The sequence below is a fragment of the Trichomycterus rosablanca genome, chromosome 10 (assembly GCF_030014385.1).
Source record: "Trichomycterus rosablanca isolate fTriRos1 chromosome 10, fTriRos1.hap1, whole genome shotgun sequence".
Lineage (NCBI taxonomy): Eukaryota > Metazoa > Chordata > Actinopteri > Siluriformes > Trichomycteridae > Trichomycterus > Trichomycterus rosablanca.
In genome coordinates this window covers 39,757,413-39,777,439 of record NC_085997.1, presented here as the reverse complement: position 1 = coordinate 39,777,439, position 20,027 = coordinate 39,757,413, and the positions used below count along the sequence as shown (strand labels likewise).

The window sequence follows — 20,027 nt, the reverse complement described above, 5'->3', positions numbered from 1 at the left end:
AAACACCCCGGACAGGTCACCAATCCATAACAGGGGTGTAACTTCTAGTAGCTTTAATTGTTCTGACTGCATGTGTTTGTATTGTGGGAGGAAACCGGAGGTCCCTGAGGAAACCCACACAGACACATAACACAGGGAGAACATGCCAAACTCCGCACATAAAGGACCCGGACAGCTCCATCAGGGAATCAAACCCAGGACCTTGTTGCTGTGAGCCACTGTGCCGCAATTTTGCAATTATTAGTCTTGAATTTTTTTTTGCACTGTCCCCCAATTTTCCTCCCAATTTAGTCGTATCCAATTCCCCTATGATATATCCACTCTACTGCTGCAGACCTCCACTTCTGACCGAGGAGGGTCATGACACGTGTAGCCTAGTGGTTAAGGTACTGAACTAGTAATCAAAACGTCGCTGGTTTAAGCCCCACCACTGCCAGGGTGTCACTGTTGGGCCCTTAAGCAAGGCCCCTAACCCTCAATTGCTTAGACAGTATACGTCACAGTACTGTTAGTCGCTTTGGATAAAAGCGTCAGCTAATTGCTGAAAATGTAAATGACTAACACACACACTCCGACCGCTTCTTTTTACCTGCAACAGTCGGGTTCATACGGAGATCCGTATCGCGCACGGAGAGTCACACACTGATCTCCATTATCCCCCGTCTCTGTGCAGCGCCCTCGATCAGCCAGCAGAGGGCGCAACTGCAGCAGTTATGAGGAATCCCCTCCGGCATTCGTTCCCACCCTCGGACGAGCCGATCGTCGTCTGTATGGGCGCCCGGAATGTCGGTAGCAGAGCTATGCACCACCCGAGTGCCATAAAATGTAAGCATTTTTAAACAAAATACCAAAACTGGTCAATCTGGCACCAAAAGCCGTGCCACGATCAGTCCCTGGTCGGCATGCTGCCACGTGATTGGCTGATATATGCAAAAAATGCCCTGCATGTTCTTCCCAGTACAAACCCCATTAAGTGTGCCCGTGATGTCTGACTCTCAAAAGCTTTAAGTGTGGATCATAGATGCCCCTTCAGCACTGATGATTCATTAGCAGCGTTAGTCAGGTCGGGCCGCGTGACGTTGGCGCGCCGTGGAACAGGATCCGATTGGCTGAGCTCTGGATTCCACTGGAAAAGCACACACAGAGATCCGGAGTACCAGCTCCAGAGGAAAACCCAGTAACAAAAACAGCGGCGTGAGCAGAAACCAGCAGCGTATAAACACAGGACAGGAAGTGTGTGGAGCGCCGGGCGTCTGGCGGGTGGGCGTGTTTCCTGACAGATTAGCTTCACCCCTGAGTCATTAGCGCAGCAGAGCTTTCACTGGAGACGCATCACCGTGAGAGTGTGATTCGTCCCGCTGTGATATCTCTTCTGTTTTTGTACACGTCATGCTTATATAACACAGATCTTATAACAACACACCGGGTCTGTGTGAAACCCTACTGAGCTCTCTACATCAGGTGTCCCCAACCACCGGGCCGCAGGCCGGGACCGGTCCGTGGGTCATTTATTACCGGGACGAATTTTACAGAGAGAATAAATAATTAGAGATCCAACACACTTCGGGTGTTATTGTCCCTAATCGCCACTAGGTGGGAGCAGCATCTTGTTGCAGTGAAAAGAGCTCAGGATTCACTCTGATTTTCCATTCTATAGTTACTCTATATTAAATCCTCCTGCCACCGCTGGTCAATGAAATGATATCTTATATGAAACCGGTCCGTGTTGCAAAAAAGGTTGGGGAGCGCTGCTCTACATAGACGGTGTTTTCCATCAACCTCTCAATTCTTAGACGCCTTAAAATGCTCCTACTCCAGAACTGACTTTGCTATCGACAGGCCGGACACCTATACGGACGACAGTCTCGTCTAAGGGTGGAAGGCCAAAGGTGATTCCTTGTAAGTGCTGCAGTTACGCCCTCTGCTGGCTGATGGATGGTGCAGCACAGAGACGGCACAGAGATTTGTAACTCTCCGTGAGTGATACGGATCTCCGTATGAACCCTGGTGCAGGTGAAAAGAAGCGGTTCGGTGCTGCACACGTGTCGGAGGGGGCGTGTGTTAAGTCACGACCCTCCTCGGTCAGGAGTGGAGGTCTGCAGTAGTAAAAAGGAGGCGTAGTGCAGTCGGGTGATTGGATTCGACTAGATTGGGAGGAAAATTGGGGGAAAGTGCAAAAAATGTCTCTACTGGGGCGCCTCATTTTGAACAATATTCGGACCCAATAACAAGCCGCCAAGACAATTCCCACAGTCAGTGCATTAAGGGCCTTTGTCAGGGCCCCAACAGTGGCTACATGGCGAATGTGGGGCTTGAACCGGCAACCTTAAGGTTACTGGTCCAGTACTCTAACCACTTAACCCTAGAATTTGCACATAAATGCCCATCATCATCATCGTCACTGCAATTCATATACATTCACATTTACTTCTGCAGCTTACAGATATGACTGAATAACAATTTAAAGGTTAAGGGTCTTGCTTAGGGGCCCAACAGTGGTAACTTGGCTGCAGTGGAGCCTTTTGATTGCTAGTCTAGTACCTTAACCGCTGAGCTCCCTTCTAGAAACAAGGCGACACAACAAGCGGTAAATGTCGATCATTTTTTATCAGAGCTGCGATCTTCGGCGACGGGAAGCTCCACGAACGTCGGCGACATGACAAACGTAAGCTTTGTAACGTAACTTTATGCAAATTAGAAATGAAGCGATGTGGCGATTAACCAATAGGAATCGAGCGTCGAGCAGGAGGGGTCTGAGCTCTATCTCCACCACAGCCTGGTTACACCCCGTTCCAAAACCCTGTGCATTAATATGGTCCCAATACAGCTTTTACTCATTGGGAAGGCTTTCCTGAAGGTTTTTGAGTGTACATGTGGGAATTTATGCCTCATGCTGAAGAATCGGCTTTCCAAATCATCCCAGTGTTGTTCAGCAGGGTTAAAGGTCAGGGCTCACTTTGTGCACAGAACGACAGTCATACTGAAGTGAGAGATAGGCCTTCCCTAAACTGTTGCAGATATTTTGAGGCATCAAATTTATTGATTTTATACGTCTGATAGTAACGGGTGTGTTTGAAATATCTAAGCTCGATAATATGAGGGGCGTCCTAATACTTTTGTCCGTGTGGTGTATGGGTCACAAAAGAGATCTACTAGATCTGTTAATGATCTCTGGTAACCGATTCTTGTCTGATCGGCAGGATTTCGTGATCTACCCCCTCAGTACGAGCACCACTGTTTTCGGTCGTGACGTCCAGCGATCCGACGTCGATTCAGGAGCGACGCTCTGGGCTCCCGACATCCGAGCACGTCACTGCAGCGTCCAGCGTCTGGCATCTCCGCACCAGAACCCGCCGGTCGGAAAGGAAGCGCAGGTGACCGTCCTGACCCCCCATCAGGGAGCTCCGGTCAGGAGGAACGGGATTATCGTGGACCGGGACGTCACGCTGCACCCGGGAGACGTGGTTGCCCTGGGCGACCATTACATCTTCATGTTCAAGGATCCGGGCGGTGAGAGCGAAGCGGCTCGGAGTTCTCCGTCCACGTCATTTCTCCTCTCTCAGACTCCCGGCACTCCGGAGGAATCCCTGCCCTGTTTGAGGGACGCAGGAGGCCGAGAGCTTCACCTCCTCCATGACGTGGAACATGAAGCCCTGATCCTGAAGGAGATCTTTAGGTGGGTAGATGATGGTGAAGGTGCCCAAGGGGTCACCCCGGCATTCCTGCTGTGTTTGTGCCTCCAGCGCTCGGCCACATGTTTCCCCATGACCGACCTGAGACGACTTCTGCTGCATGTAGCCAACGACGTTCAGACGGTGGTGCTGGTACGACTTCAGGTCCTACAGAATTAAGCTACGTTCTCATCTTACCGCTTGAGCCACCAAACTGACAAATGTTTTTTTATGCTCCTACAGGAAAAAGCGAAAGATCTCGCAGCTCTTCAGCCTGAAACGTAAGTACCATCTGTCCAGTTATTTCTGCTGCCATCAAACTTCATCATCCATCTATCATCCATCCATCATCCATCCATCTATCATCCACCATCCATCTATCTTCCATCTATCCTCCACCATCCATCTATTATCCATCCATCCATTTATCCATCATCCATCCATCATCCGTTCATTAGGATGTACGTTTGTGTTCACCTGTTTACCTGCTGTTTGTTTGTTGAATAGTGAGGACGGCGGCTCTGAGACGTTATTACCAAACGCTCCTGAGAAGTTCCTGAGCGGCCTGCAGCCCCTCGTGATGTGGATGTCCAACTCAGTGGAGCTCCTGCACTTCATCCATCAGGAGGTTCCTCGTTTACTGTACGAGCTCTCACGCCTGGAGGAGGAGGAGGAGGAGGACTGTCTGGGTAATTCCTTCACTGCATTATTATAGTCATTATTAAACTTCTCATGTCGCCGCACCACCGGTGGATTATTTCCTGTGCAGACGCCTCGACCAGCCAGCAGAGGGCGCGATGGCAGCAGCAGTGAGGAACCCTACTGACCTCAATTTCCACTTGTGCCTGGTGGATGCCCGGCATGGTTAAAGAACTCAGTGTTTGCAACAGTGCATCTTTGCTGGAGCGTGTTTACAGGGTGTTTGGTTTCATGTCTTGAGTGATATTTTGTTTGCAGCCGTCCTGGAGCTGCGCTTGTCCACGGTGCGTCCGGCCAGCGAGGAGGCCATGACGGTTCTGGAGGACATCATAACCTTCACCTTCCAGCAGTGCGTCTATTACCTGACCAAGGTACGTCTGCTTCTATTCAGAACCTTTGATGAACGTAGACCAGCAGCCCAAAACACAACCAGAAAGAGTTGGGACGGTAAAGCATTTACCACTCTGTAGCATCACCGTTCCTTCTCACCACACTTAAAAGATGTTTCGGCACCGAGGACGCTGAGCGATGACGTGTTTACGTTATTTTGTCCATCATCAGTCGTGACACAAATGCTCTTTCGGTTGGGCTGGTTGGGCTCAAATTGCCACAGTCACATTCCAAAACCCTATGAAAAGCCTTCCCGTTTCTGGACTTGTAATCAGAAGTTTGTTGGTTCAAACCCCACCACCTCCAAGTAGGAACTGTATACACCGATACACCGATCAGCTATAACATTAAAACCACCTCCTTGTTTCTACACTCACTGTCCATTTTATCAGCTCCACTTACCATATAGAAGCACTTTGTAGTTCTACAATTACTGACTGTAGTCCACCGTGTGTTAGTGTGTGTTGTGCTGGTATGAGTGGATCAGACACAGCAGCGCTGCTGGAGTTTTTAAACACCGTGTCCACTCACTGTCCACTCTATTAGACACTCTGACCTAGTCGGTCCACCTTGTAGATGTAAAGTCAGAGACGATCGCTCATCTATTGCTGCTGTTTGAGTCGCTCATCTTCTAGACCTTCATCAGTGGGCACAGGACGCCGCCCACGGGGCGCTGTCGGCTGGATATATTTGGTTGGTGGACTATTCTCAGTCCAGCAGTGACAGTAAGGTGTTTAAAAACTCCAGCAGCGCTGCTGTGCCTGATCCACTCATACCAGCACAACACACACTAACACACGGTGGACTACAGTCAGTAATTGTAGAACTACAAAGTGCTTCTGTATGGTAAGTGGAGCTGATAAAATGGACAGTGAGTGTAGAAACAAGGAGGTGGTTTTAATGTTATGCCTGATCGGTGTATATCACACTTATATCATTAATAATGAATCATTAGAAAAGTTGTCGTACGTAAACCGCAGACACAAGTCTCGACTTGATCTTTACATTTTTGGAGGCCGTGATGATCCCGGTTTCCCCCTCAGTGCCGGGGCGTGGTGCTTGTTTTCAGAATCACACCTACACCTACACCTACACCTACACCACGCTGAGTGATTATCAGGATTCTCTGAATGACTGAACGACGTCGAGTTTTTGTCTCTTTCACTGCAGCTGAAAGGTGTCTGGTGGTACCTCAGGGTCTTTATTTTATTTACTCTGTTCCTTACAGCCGACGGAAGTCGAGCAGATCTCTGAATACCACCAGCGCCGAGGATAAAGAATAAAATCACCTCGTATTTATTCTCTTTATCTTTCTGGCTGTTGTTTGTGCCGGTGGTGAGAGGGTGGAACTAAAGTATTTATATCAGGAAGCTCAACGGCAGGAGCTAACAGGTCTAACACACAAAATTAACCCCGGCTTTGTCAGTATGAAGTGATGTCATGCAGCTCAGGTCTGTAGTTAAAAAAGTTGGGACGGTAAAGCATTTACCGCTCTGTAACATCTCCATTCCTTCTTACGACACTTAAAAGACGTTTCGGCACCAAGGACGCCGAGCGACGACGTGTTTCCGTTATTTTGTCCCGTTCTTCCTGCAAACACGTCTTAATGTGTGAAACAGAGCAGGACTGTAGGCAGGCCGCTCCAGCACCCGTACCCTCCACTTCTACAGACTTCTGATTTAGGGTTGTACTTTAGTAAACATCTTATGACACTACATGCTAGTTAATATTATTTCATGTTTATTAGACGCGTCCAAAACTTTGCATAACACTTCATGAGCAGGACGTGATTTCATTATTAAAATAGCTTTCATATGAAATTAATACATGAACATGAATCATTTTTTTATCTTATTAATATTTAGTGTTTCTGCATAAATGACCTAAATCTTCATTAGATTTGTACACAAGTCCTAAAAGTAGATATAGAGAACCAAATTAAACAAATGAGACAAAAATAGTAATAAATAAATAGATTATTTATTTATTGAGGACAATGATCCAATATTACAAATCTGTGAGTAGTTTTATTTTAATAATAAAAAACCTGTTTAATTCTTTAAGACAGAAAATCATTCCTCGACCCCTCCTATTGTTTGGTGACACACCGAGGGGTAAAATTATGTTAATGTCATATTTCTTGATCCCAGAGGGGAACCGTCAGGACCCTTTAGGCCAGACCTGGGAATTGTACGGCACGTGGGCCACATCCAGCCCATTGGATGTTCCCAACCTGCCCACATATGGTCAGTGGCAAATAAAAATCAGACGTAAATAAAAGTACATCACACATGCAGTACAATAACGTTGTTTTATTTGAAAGGGACCGCTATTTCTTTACATTTACATGTGTTTGAGTTAATCCAGCTTCGCCGTAATGTTTTGGTGAACAGAAGTTTTAACAAGACACGAATTTCTAAGTATTTATTTACTGAAGTCAAGATGTAAAGCTGTTTAAGTGTCACAATTTAAATCTAGGGTTTAAATTACTGTTATGGTACTAAACACGGAGAATACAATAACGTGAACGGTGCAGAGCGTCACATCTACAGCTTCGCTAGCTAAACTGCAAACCAACAGGGACTTTTTATACTGTACATTCATGACTGGAGCAGTCAAAACCAGCTTTGTTATATCTAAAAAGAATATCCAACAAGAACACAGGACTGAAAAACAGCAAACGATGTAATTAGACTCCAAACAAAATAACTATAGAACTTTGTGTGAAGTTAATTTAAAACCTGCACGTTTTGTTCAAAACTGTTTTCATGAAAGTTAATAAAATAATAAAATAATGTTGATGTTTTTACCGCCTGCTTCTCATTTTCATTGCCTGATACTCTTAACAGTAACAGCTTATCAGAACTGTACAATTTACTACTTTTTATAAAGAGATGAATAAATATTGAGCAGAATTAAGATCAGCCTGTTGGTCCCAGTTTCTTGTGTGGTTCCTCTAGACCAATCATAATTTCTGAAATCACACATCAGTTAATTTCTTATTTATTTGATTCGTCCTCTTAAAACGCTTTAGTGCTGCAGAAAGAACCAACACAAACGTTCCTGCAGAGATAAATGACACGTCTGTTGTTTTTGGGAATCACAGACTCACTAACAGCAGCAGCTGCTTCCTTTATGATGAGATAGCCGAGCCGGGCGGCCCTACAGACACCACAGATACAGACACGCCTGTTATTTCAGCTTCAGAACCTCCACCGTCGCTCCTACAGAACCAGATTCTGTTCTGTTAAACCTTCCTGATGAAAATATTGACTGAACCCTGATACAGGACGTAAATTTTACACAGTTCCTTTTATCTTTACTGTGGTGGAACTGTGGGGTGAGTGGAACTGAACACACTGTAGCTGCTGATAGAAACACTGCACAGAAAGTCAAATTATAAATATGATTATGTTTTTGGATGGGCGGCACACGGATGTCGCAGCTAAAAAGGGTCTGGGTTCAAATCCCCGGTCGGGCCGATAGAGAGACAGACAGAAAAATAGATAGATGGTTCAGTGGATGGATTATGTATTATGGATGGATGATGAATGATAGATGAATGGTTTAGTGGATAAATAGATTTATGGATGATGGATGATAGATGATAGATGGATGATAGATGGATGGAGGATAGATGGATGGATGATAGATGGATGATGGATGGTGATAGATGGATGATAGATGGATGGATGATAGATGGATGATAGATGGATGGATGGATGATAGATGGATGATAGATGGATGATAGATGGATGATAGATGGATGGATGGATGATAGATGGATGATAGATGGATGATAGATGGATGGATGATAGATTGATGATAGATGGATGATAGATGGATGGATGATAGATGGATGGATGATGGATGATAGATGGATGATAGATGGATGGATGGATGATAGCTGGATGGATGGATGATAGATGGATGGATGGATGATGGATGGATGATAGATAGATGGATGGATGGATGATAGATAGATGGATGGATGATAGATAGATGGATGGATGATAGATGGATGGATAGATGGATGGATGATGGATGGATGATAGATAGATGGATGGATGATAGATAGATGGATGGATGATAGATAGATGGATGGATGATAGATGGATGGATGGATGGATGATTGATATTTATAATATGTATAGATTTTGGTGGATCAGTGGATGTTTAATGCAGGGAGAAGCTGTAGAGTTACTGACGGGTGAAGTTTGTGGTTCTTCCTGTTCTCTCTCTCAGCTGTTGTACCAGATTCTCCCGTGCCTGTTAGAGAGCAATCCTTTCTCAGAGGACGGCCTGGTCCAGGTCCCTGAGGGAGCCGCCACCCTGCTGGACCTTTTAACCGAGACGCTGAGTCTGGTCAGAACCTGCCACATGCACCCTGAGATGGCGTCACATCTCTTCACCTACCTCTTCTTTTTCATCAACACCTTCCTGTTCAACCTGCTGATGGAGAAAGGTATAAGCCACACCTCCTTTACTGTGACTGACAGGTATAAGCCACACCCTATTCACTGTGACTGACAGGTATAAGTCACACCTCCTTTACTGTGACTGACAGGTATAAGCCACACCCTCTTCACTGTGACTGACAGGTATAAACGTTTATATGCAGGATCTGGAGGGCGTTTTTACCGCTGGTCCTGTGGGGTTCAGATCCGAGCTCATCTGGACGTGCTGATGGACTGGGCTTACACGGCCGGACTGGGAGAACTGGCTCAGAGACGCTTCCTCAAACTCTCCTCCGTTGTCAATCTGCTGGCCACCACTAGAGAGCGCCTGCTGCAGGTCAGTTTAATTACTTTTTCTCCCAGTTTAGTCATAGCCAGTTCATCTTCCTCTGCTGGAGACCCCGATGGCGTACTGAGGAGCGTATATTCTCCTGACACGCCCTCCCTCCTTCTTATTCGCCCGTACTTCGGTGGATCGCCATGTGAGGTCGGTCTCACTCATGGAGAGTCACACGCTGATCTCCACGTTCCTCCACTTCTGTACAGGAGCCTCGGCCTAGTAACCAGGGTCCTTACACAGCCTCAAAGACCCCGCCCACTTTTTTTTTAGTCCCGTCTTTTCCCACCCAGCAGACTAAGGGCCGATTTTGTCTGCTGCATCGTCTGCACTGCCGATCGTGCCCGCTAGAGGGCGCCCAGCCGACCGGTAGCAGGACAAGACACTGAATGAATTATGCTGCACAGTGATGCAGCAGGTAGTGTGGGTGCCTTATAGCTTCACTGCCCTAGGAACCTGGGTTTAAACCTCACCTCCAGTCACCCTCTGGCTTGAGTCTGACTTGTTCAGTTTGTGTTCTTCTTCACCTCATAAAGCATGCAGAAGGTGGATTGTCCACTCTGAAGCAGCCCTAGTTTAGTGAATAAACTTCTTATCCTCACCTAACGAACATTGGGAGAACTGGTGCAGTATTCTGGTCAACCTGCCACGCCGTCCTCCTTCCTGTTCACCGTCCTCCAGCGTTTCTCACTGACCACGTCAGGAATCAGGAATCAGCGCCGCGCTGAGAAATAATTAACAGGATCTTTAACGATTAGAGGATTAAGACCGGCCAGCACAAAGGATCCTTCAGTCCTGCTGATGGAGATAACGTGGCAGATTAGCCCCGCCCGCGTGGATCCAGCGGGGTTCTATTCTGTCAGGAATGTGACTTTTATTCTGCGTGGCATGGTGCTGCATTCTGCGTTTACATTCTTGACTGATTTAGATCAGAGCTCATGGCTTAGCAGCAGTGGACTTTTATTCTGCAATAATTAAGAAGCGTCCAGGACTTTTATGAATTGTAGCCACACTTAGGATGCCAGTCGACCCTGAGCTAAAGAAAGTAAAGAGTCTGTGTTACCACCCTTTGGTTAAGGTACTGAACAGGTAATCAGAAGGTGGCTGGTTCAAGCCCCACCATTGCCCTCAGTTGCTTGCAGTGTATTCCGTAAGTCTAAGTCGCCTCTGCTCCACGTTTGGAGTCGTGTCCCTCTGCGCTTCCTAGTTTGGCCAGCAGGTGGAGTATGAGGTCCAGTTGTGTGTGATCAGTGGAAAGTTTCCTGTGTATCCCGGCTTCTCGCTGTCCTCTTGTTGGTGCCGGCTCCTTGTTGGCACACTGTGTTCTCTAAAAAACATGATGCCAGATCGCTTGATCCGCTCGAGTTTTCGGCTGGCATGGCAAGCCGTGTGGGGGTTTCATGGTTGAAGTGAAGTGGTCCCTACAGTTGGAGCCACTGTGCCAGTGTGTGCCAGTCTGCCAGGCTGTGTTTCCTCTGAGGGCTGGTTTGTCGTGGACAGGTTTCCTTTTCTACCAGGTGTATGGGGATTCGCCTCACCCAGTTACAGCCTGGATGAAAACGCACTGATAATGTTTCCTGAATGGGTTCTTGGTTTGTACCCAGTGCCCGGTGTTTCTGGGTGCTCTCAGACCCACAACAAGATAAAGGTATAAATGTGGTATGGAGTATGTAACAGGAATATTGGGATTTCTGCCCTTCCTAAGCACTGATAGATCTGGTTCACATGTTGTGCATCCACACAGGCGTCTTGGAGTTCTCTGAGAGCGGAATTTTCCTCACTGAACCCAGCTCAGCTGCACCACCTACTGACCGAGTACGACCCGCGCTGGTCCTGCCCGCCTGCATGGACGCCAACCGGTGATGATGCCGATGCAGCATGTCAGACTAGTGAGTAATAATAATAATAACGTTCTGTTTTGTGGGTGGGGACGATGATATTTTGATGTAACGCACATTGACCCTGGTTCTGCCCCCCCAGCTGATATTGTGGAGAGTTTTGATGACCACCCACCGCTGGTCCTGCCCGCCAACGGCTTCCTGCTGGAGTTAAAGCTACCGGTGGGAGATACGGGTCTCATAAACCAGCTCCACCATCTTCAGACCTTCATCGAGAAGCTTACAGATCCAGGATCAGACGTTCACACGCCTCGCCGGGTAAGAGTATCCTGTCTCATTAATCTAACACAGTTAAGTCGTAGCCAGTTCCTCTTCCTCTGTTGGATGGTGTACGAGGAGGGTATATTCTCCTGACACGCCCTCCCTCTGACATGTCCGATTGGTGCATGAGGTCGGTCTTGCGCATGGAGAGTCACGCCCTGATCTTCACGTTCCTCCACTTCTGTACAAGCGCCTCGGGCTCCTTACACAGCGACCCCGCCCACTTTTTAGTCCCGTCTTTTCCCACCCTGCAGACTCGCGGCTGATTTTGTCTGCTGCACTGTCTGCACTGCTGATTGTGCTCACTAGGGGGCGCAAATGGCACAAAGGGAATTCTTTTAAGAAACGAAGGTATCAGAACCCGTTAGGCACTCGGGTCGGGTGGCACAGCTTGCACACTGCTGCTGAGATCTGGGGATCCAGGGTCCGAATGTCATCGGTGCTGTCAGCCGGTCGGGCGTCTAATTTCTAAGGAGGGTGGCCAAAACAGCCTATCCATTGTGAGGCGCACTACTTGTCGGTGCACTCTCAGTGCAGGTCACAAACCCAGACAGAAATAGGAGGGTATCTGGATGCAGATCCGCTAAAATCCGAGAGAAGCCGAAGGAACTAATACGTTATTTTGATTGACATGCGCCAGGACCAATCACGGAGAAGAGCAGACGTACTTGCATCCACATGATGTTCCGTTCATGGTGGTTCCTGCTTCATGTACTTTCTAATATAAAACTGATTTATTTACCAATCGCTGCTGATCTCTCATGCAGGGGGAATCCGCCGCACCCCTGGAGGCCAAACGCACCAGAATGGAGGTTCCTCCCCGAGCCTACCTGGAGCAGAGACACACCGAGGTCGTTCTGCGTAACAACGACGAACCGTCGAGCTTTACGGTCCCGACGGACCGGACCGTCGGTGAACTCTTACTGAACCAAAAGCTGACGGCTTTAGCACTGCAGACCAACGGATCCGTACAGGACTCGACCCCTGACACGTCGTGCTTACTGACCCCGCCCAACACTCCGCTCTGCTCGGACCTGATGAAGACGGAGACGGAATATCAGGATTTGGATCCACGGAGCTGTGATGAGACCAAGCGAGAGGAAGGTGATTGCAGTATGAGTTCTAATCTCAGATCTGATAACGGTCAGCTAGGCGGTTACTCCCTCTGCTGGCTGGTTGATGGTGCTGCATTACACACAGACGGGGGATAATGGAGATCAGTGTGACTCTCCGTGCGTGATACGGATTTCCGTATGAACGCTGGTGCAGGTGAAAAGAAGCGGTCGGTGCTGCACACGTGTCGGAGGGGGCGTGTGTTTGTCACGACCCTCCTTGCTCAGGAGTGGAGGTCTGCAGCTGTAGAGAGGAAATTCGATTATTATTTTTTTCTGTTGCACTTTTTTCTTTATGCATTTTCTCCCTTGCTGAGTGCAGTGCAGCTCAGCGTTGTGTACGGAGAGACACACCCTGAGAGCACTCTTTTCCTGTCTCTGTGCAGGCACCATCAATCAGCCAGCAGAGGTCGTAATTGCACCAGTCATGAGAGAGACCCCATCTGGCTTAGTCCCGCCCATATCTGAACAACCGGCCAATCGTTGTTCATGTGGCCGCTCCGCCTTAGCCGGTAGGCAGAGCTGAGACTCAAGATCCCAGCTCTGGTTCCAGCATGTGTTTTTACCGCTGCGCCACCTGAGCGGAATTTTGCTCATCTTTGAACGTGTGCAATCAACAATCCTTGCTGGTCGCAGCAGCATCGTTAACCATTAACTGTTTGTGGACTTGTGTGCTTTGTTATGAATTGATAAACACTTGTTCATTTAAAGCTTTGTGCATGTGGAACACTTGCGTTCTTGGATGATGCACGCAAGAAAATATTATTGTGTGTTTTTCCACTTAATCTTTTAATCTGATTAATCAGTGCATCTGACATACGGTGAAGCCTGGGCTGTAAATAATTTATAAATGTTTATAATGTAAAGAGGGAAAGTACGACGTTTGTGATCAGACACTGTGTGTTTATTTACTGTTATGAATGGATGAAATCATAAAGAATTTAATGATCCGGGACCTCCAGGGGCTTGTTGTTTTCCTCATGTTTTCCAAGTGGCAGGGAGCGAGAGAACTAGAGAACTGGAACACTAATAATTATAGTAATAATCATAGTCCCCCTCTACTGGACCTCCACTCCACACCAGTCAGGTTCATACAGAGATCCGTATCACGCACAGAGAGTTACAAACCTCCAGGGGCCTTATGAGCCTTTCTTTTACAAGTGGAAAGTCAAAGAAATAAGATAATAAATGAATATTAGTAATATAGATTTGTGACTTTGTAGGTGACGGTGAGAATAATGACGCAGGCGATGATGAGGTGTTTGTGGTGGAGCTGCAGAAGGGTCCTGCTGGACTGGGACTGGCTCTGGTCGATGGGGTGGTGAGTATTAAAATATTACTTTTTTCACTAATCACACCTTAAACTGTCTTGTTTGGGGTCTGATGGGAAACATGAAACTGCTGTTTGTATTCAACATTCAAAATACAAAATTAGAAATTAAAATAATACATAAATGTATAAATAAAAGAAATGTTGATTATTCCAATAGTTCAGAGCTGACAGGAGGTGTTAGAGTAGCTCGTCAGAAGTTCTATTTTTTGACGTGTCTAGTCGTTTATTTGGTAAACAGCACCCCCAAGCGCTAGTGAAGGAAACTGCATGTGGAGCTTTTGCCACTTTCACTGGTGTGGTTTGTTTTTTTTACATCTGTGATCCCACATTTGGTGGCTGTTTCTAATGCCAAGTGATCCGTACTGTTGGATACCCTTCTTGCTCCAGGAAAGGGACGTTGCGCCACTACTGGGGCAGTCCGTTCTACAGAATGCTGCAAGCCCGGGGGCAGTTCCCAGTAACCAAAAAGAATGCTGACATCCCTCATCAGACGGAATCTGGCATCTTGGGCATCACGGCTTCAGAGAAAAGCAAGTGTGCCAGCGAAGAAGGTGGCGAGAATGACAGGGAGATACAGTGATATATAGGTGAACTTCCACCTGGAGTAAATCAACACTCATGAGGTGACAACAGGGGATCACACGCTTCTGCACCACCGTGCCCCCTCTGCACTGCCTAGTGTGGCCAGCAGAGGGGGCACGGAGAAGCAGTACCGTGTTATTTAGCTGGTTTACTACATTTATGCATTTAGAAGATGCTTTTGTCTGAAGTCACTTACAGTTGTGTCTGAAGACATCCCAAGCAATTTAAAGTTGAGGGCCTTGCTCAAGGGTTCAGCACTGACAACTTGGCCCTGGTGGGGCTTGAACCAGCAACTTCTAACTACTAGTTTAGCAACTTAACTACTGAGCTACCACTTCTCAAATCATTTCAACATTTACCTTCTTGGCCTCTTAGCAGATCCAACGTGAATTACTGCATGCAATCCAAGCAACCAAGTTAAGGGCCTTGCTCAAGGGTCCAACAGAGGCAACCTGGCTTTAGTTTAGGCTTATGGGTTAAACTCATCTCCCGGTTTTGTAAAGGGCTGAACGTTAAACACATAACTCACCAGAGCACCCTGTTTGGAGATGTGCATTTCTGCGCTACCCTAGTTTGGCCAGCAGAGGGAGCATGGAGTCACAGTGGGAGCTGTCGTCCTCATAATGACGGGTCCACCTGTGCCTCGCAAGCACCGATGTGCTTCAGGTGTGAGCTTTCCTATCTATAGTAATTTCCCTGTGATGCCGGATCACGGTCAGCATTCTTTTGTTTTTGGGAACTCGTCCCAAGGTTCTGGTGTAGGGCCTCGCAAGAGGAACGTATTGGATGAGCGGAATGCATCAGTTGTCCTGCGACGTCTCTGCTTCCCTAGGGTCCGAGCACGGACGTAAAACCATAAAGCTTGTTAGGGGTGTCTAGCTGGAAGGGCCGGACCCTTCTCTTTCGGTCTATCCATATCGTGACATCCAGCTCCCCTTCACTGTGGTTTTTCAGTCACTGTTTTATTCTGCCTTGGATTGGAGCTGTGCACACTAGGAGCTATTTCATCTCCACCAGGTGTGTGGGGATTTCTGCTCGCTCTCTCTATAGTAGGGCGTGTCCATTCTTCCCTGTTACAGCTTAATCATGTTAGAAATCATGGCTGCTCCGTAGAACTAATGCACAGATTATATTGCAGATAGGAACAGTGTTCTATCCTCTCTAAACATCCTGGCTCAATTTGATTCAGAATTAAGTGCATGTGGATGTTTTGCTTCATTAAGAGATAATCCAGAGAATTAAACTATCACATGAAGGGTGTTTTATGCTGCTTTACTCGAGTACTAATGCTGTCAGTGTGTAAAAATGTCCACTTTTTAATGTTTAACAGGAGACGCCCTTCAGAACGAGAGGGATTTATATTAAATATGTGACCCCGGGTTCTCCAGCAGCTCTGTGTCAGAAACTGAAGCCCGGAGATCGATTACTGGCCGTGAACGGCCTCGAACTGGTCGGCCTGGACTACCACACGTGAGTTCACTAAATAAAAACCATTATCAGCAATCATACAAACAATGACGTGTTAAATCCTTACAGGTCCGACTTTGTCCTAGCGTAGCGTGTGGCTTTAGCATGTTGGTCTTGGAGAACCTACATTAGTTCACATTAGCTAATGTTAACTATTAGCTTTTATTAGCTTACACAGTGGAAAATAAGAAATGCCAAAATTTCAGCAATGTAAATAAGTTTAGCGTATTAGCTTATATTTTGTAATATATCAAGGCTGAATTTGTATTAATATTGACAATTTTATATCAAACAAACAAGCAAAATCTCACAATCACATTTATACTCGTCATTTAGCTTAAATAAATTAGCATAAAAGGCCAGATAGTTTAATATTTTATATTGTTACGCTTTCATTGCAAAACAAATTCTGTTGTTCAAAGAGACTTAAGAATACAGCTCTGTGATTCGATTCCGAAGAATGATTCATTTAAATAGTGATTCGTATAGAGAATGATTCGTTTGAACAGAGTCATTCATATCGAGAACCTAAGAACCTTTTTTGATCTTAAAAAATAATGGCTTTGTGTGTGTGTGTGTGTGTGTGTGTGTGTGTGTGTGTATGTGTGTGTTATCTTATCTTATCTATCTTATCTTAACTATCTTATCTTATCTTATCTATCTTATCTTATCTATCTTATCTATCTTATCTTATCTATCTTATCTATCTTATCTTATCTATCTTATCTTATCTATCTTATCTTATCTATCTTATCTTATCTTATCTTATCTATCTTATCTATCTTATCTTATCTTATCTATCTTATCTATCTTATCTATCTTATCTTATCTTATCTTATCTATCTTATCTTATCTATCTTATCTAGCTTATCTTATCTATCTTATCTATCTTATCTTATCTTATCTATCTTATCTATCTTATCTTATCTATCTTATCTATCTTATCTTATCTTATCTATCTTATCTTATCTATCTTATCTATCTTATCTTATCTTATCTTATCTTATCTTATCTTATCTATCTTATCTTATCTTATCTATCTTATCTATCTTATCTTATCTTATCTTATCTATCTTATCTTATCTTATCTATCTTATCTTATCTTATCTTATCTTATCTATCTTATCTTATCTATCTTATCTAGCTTATCTTATCTATCTTATCTATCTTATCTTATCTTATCTATCTTATCTATCTTATCTTATCTATCTTATCTATCTTATCTTATCTTATCTATCTTATCTTATCTATCTTATCTATCTTATCTTATCTTATCTTATCTTATCTTATCTATCTTATCTTATCTTATCTATCTTATCTATCTCATCTTATCTTATCTTATCTATCTTATCTTATCTTATCTTATCTTATCTATCTTATCTTATCTTATCTTATCTATCTTATCTTATCTTATCTATCTTATTTTTTATTTTATTTTCTCTCCGTCTAGTGGTCGGGAGCTCATTCAGAAAGCTGGAGATCCGGCTCAGTTGCTGGTTGCTCGGACTGAAAGAATAAACGAAGACATGGTGCTTAAACACTAACCCATCTCCCCCAACTCACAAGTGCACTTCGAAGTTAACCTTAAAAAAATTTCTATTCTGTTGTAACTTCCTCCACCGGTGCAAAACACTCAAATACACTCCGCTTCAGACGTCGCTGACTTCTTTCACCTTCCGGAGAGCGGGTTACACTGCGGGTTCCTCGCACTACTACTGTATCAGTGAAACAATCGTCCCTCCTGCGGACGATAAGTAACCCGTTTGACCAGTTTGACCATTCCTCTCTCAGACACACCCAGTCTTTGCGGGCACCATCGAGATCTCGGCGATGTTGGGCAAGCGTGTTAGACCTGCTTGTTTGATTGTAAAATGTTTGATTTTACGATGCTGTTTCTATTGCGACTTTATGAATCGTTTATATTTGATTCCTCTTCCGTTCCTCTATCGTTCCTCATGCACCCGGTTTGGTTTCATGTCTGTTTTCTATGCCCTGTAATCTGCTCTTGTTCATAACTTCTACCTAAAACTAAAAAGAAGCCTGTTGTTCAGATGGGCGGGACTAAGCCAGATATGGGTCTCTCTGTGTCCGAATGGTGCAGTTACGACCTCTGCTGGCTGATTAGAGGCGCCTACACGGAGATGAGGAAGGAGTGCTCTTAGGGTGTGTCTCTCTGCACGCAACGCTAGGTGGCACCACACTCGTCAATGTGCGGGTGGCAAGATGCATACGGCTTGCTGCTCACGTGTCGGAGGGGATGTGGGTTAGCTTCGATCTCCTCGGTCAGGGCAGGGATCGGCAATGGCAGAGAGGATGCATGATGCAAATTGGGCAATTGGACGCGCTAAAAGGGGAGAAAAAGGAGAGAAAATGCATTAAAAAAAAAAAAAAAAACTAAAAAGAATTTTGTTCGTATAGTACAGGGGAGCCCAATACGTCGATCCCGATCGACCAGTTGATCACACAGTGCACGCTGGTAGATCGCACCTCATTCAAACAGGTTGACGTGATTGACATGAAATGTGGCCACTGTTTCTTTAATTTGCGGTTTGTTGCCCGCCTAAAGCACCGCTAATCTAGAAAATTTTCAGTGATCAGTAGCCAGTTTGTGCCACTTTTGCATTTTTCCTTGTGTAACCTGCACTGTTAGTGAAGATGAGCGCACAACCGAGCGGAACAGGAACGCTGCAGAGACGTATGTTTCATTCATACAGGGAAGAAGCTGACGTAGAAATTTTAACCCTGAATCTGACATTCATATGAACTCAAGCGCCTCTGCTGGACAGTTTTGGAACTTGCTGGCTGAGGAAAAATATCCAAGATGAGAAAATGTGCTGCAGATTTAACAGCATTTTTGGATCGACCTGCTTGTGTGAATCATGAATATAATGAAGTATAAATATCGCTCCTCTCTTACTGATGAACACTTGGAAGCTGCTTGAGATTCAGTATCAACAGCTTCTGTCCAGATACATAAACCTGACCGACACCATTCAGTATAAATCATCAGAATAAGGTCAGTGTGATTTATCACTCGCTCACCCTGTACAGCTGAATATCAGTACAGGAACTGATGAGGCCGACCTTAAGTAGTAGACCATGATGACGTGTCGTCTGAAAGCCTCAGAAGTGTGTGCACCCCTGCTATAGTGTGTGTGTTTGTGATGAAGAACGTTCTGTACAAACGTCTACGATTGAATTTACGATACGAAACTGAAAATCTCGTTCGTTTGCTTTTTGGGGAGCACTTATTTACAAACCAGCTCATTCTTGTGCTTGTGCTCATTTATTACCGGGCCACAAAGAAAGAATAAATAAGTAGAGACCGCTACATTTCCAGAGCAATTACATTTCCAAAACTCTTCAGGTGTTGTTGTCTCCAATCACCACTAGGTGGGAGCAGCGTCTAATTGCATCAAAAAAGCTCAGGATTCATACTGATTTTCCATTCTATAGTTACTCTATTTTAAATCCTCCCGCCCCCGCTGGTCCATGATATTATATCTTATATGAAACCAGTCCGTGCTGCAAAAAAGGTTGGGGAGCGCTGATATAGCACGGCAACAGCACAAATAATGTCTATTATTATCATCTCAAATAAATACTATCATGTTTTTGATGTTTGACTATGGTGTGATAATGTGAGGAGTGTCAGATTTTGGCTATGAATTTAAGTCTTTATTAAAAAGTTTGTGTTTAATCTAATAAAACAGGTTCATGTGTTTGTTTTCATTAACGGCTTCATCCTTCCGATCAGGGTTACAGTGGGTCTGTAAGAGGGCAGCATGTCACGCTTCCTACAGAAGATCCGGCCCGTGTA

The 20,027-nt window shown here is 45.3% G+C and overlaps 1 protein-coding gene across 1 annotated transcript in view; it reads left to right on the top strand.

Annotated features, from left to right (window-relative positions):
* The window catches only part of radil2b (Ras association and DIL domains 2b), a 21,840-nt gene extending 4,089 nt beyond the window's left edge, over window positions 1-17,751 (top strand). The window contains exons 5-16 of the mRNA XM_063004003.1: window positions 3,201-3,824; window positions 3,915-3,952; window positions 4,179-4,360; window positions 4,629-4,741; window positions 9,006-9,225; window positions 9,382-9,554; window positions 11,299-11,443; window positions 11,535-11,716; window positions 12,481-12,817; window positions 14,049-14,146; window positions 16,071-16,210; window positions 17,658-17,751. Of these exons, the coding sequence (XP_062860073.1) occupies window positions 3,201-3,824; window positions 3,915-3,952; window positions 4,179-4,360; window positions 4,629-4,741; window positions 9,006-9,225; window positions 9,382-9,554; window positions 11,299-11,443; window positions 11,535-11,716; window positions 12,481-12,817; window positions 14,049-14,146; window positions 16,071-16,210; window positions 17,658-17,751 (2,346 nt within the window). The remainder of the gene's footprint in view (window positions 1-3,200; window positions 3,825-3,914; window positions 3,953-4,178; window positions 4,361-4,628; window positions 4,742-9,005; window positions 9,226-9,381; window positions 9,555-11,298; window positions 11,444-11,534; window positions 11,717-12,480; window positions 12,818-14,048; window positions 14,147-16,070; window positions 16,211-17,657) is intronic.
* Window positions 17,752-20,027: the final 2,276 nt, after the last annotated feature.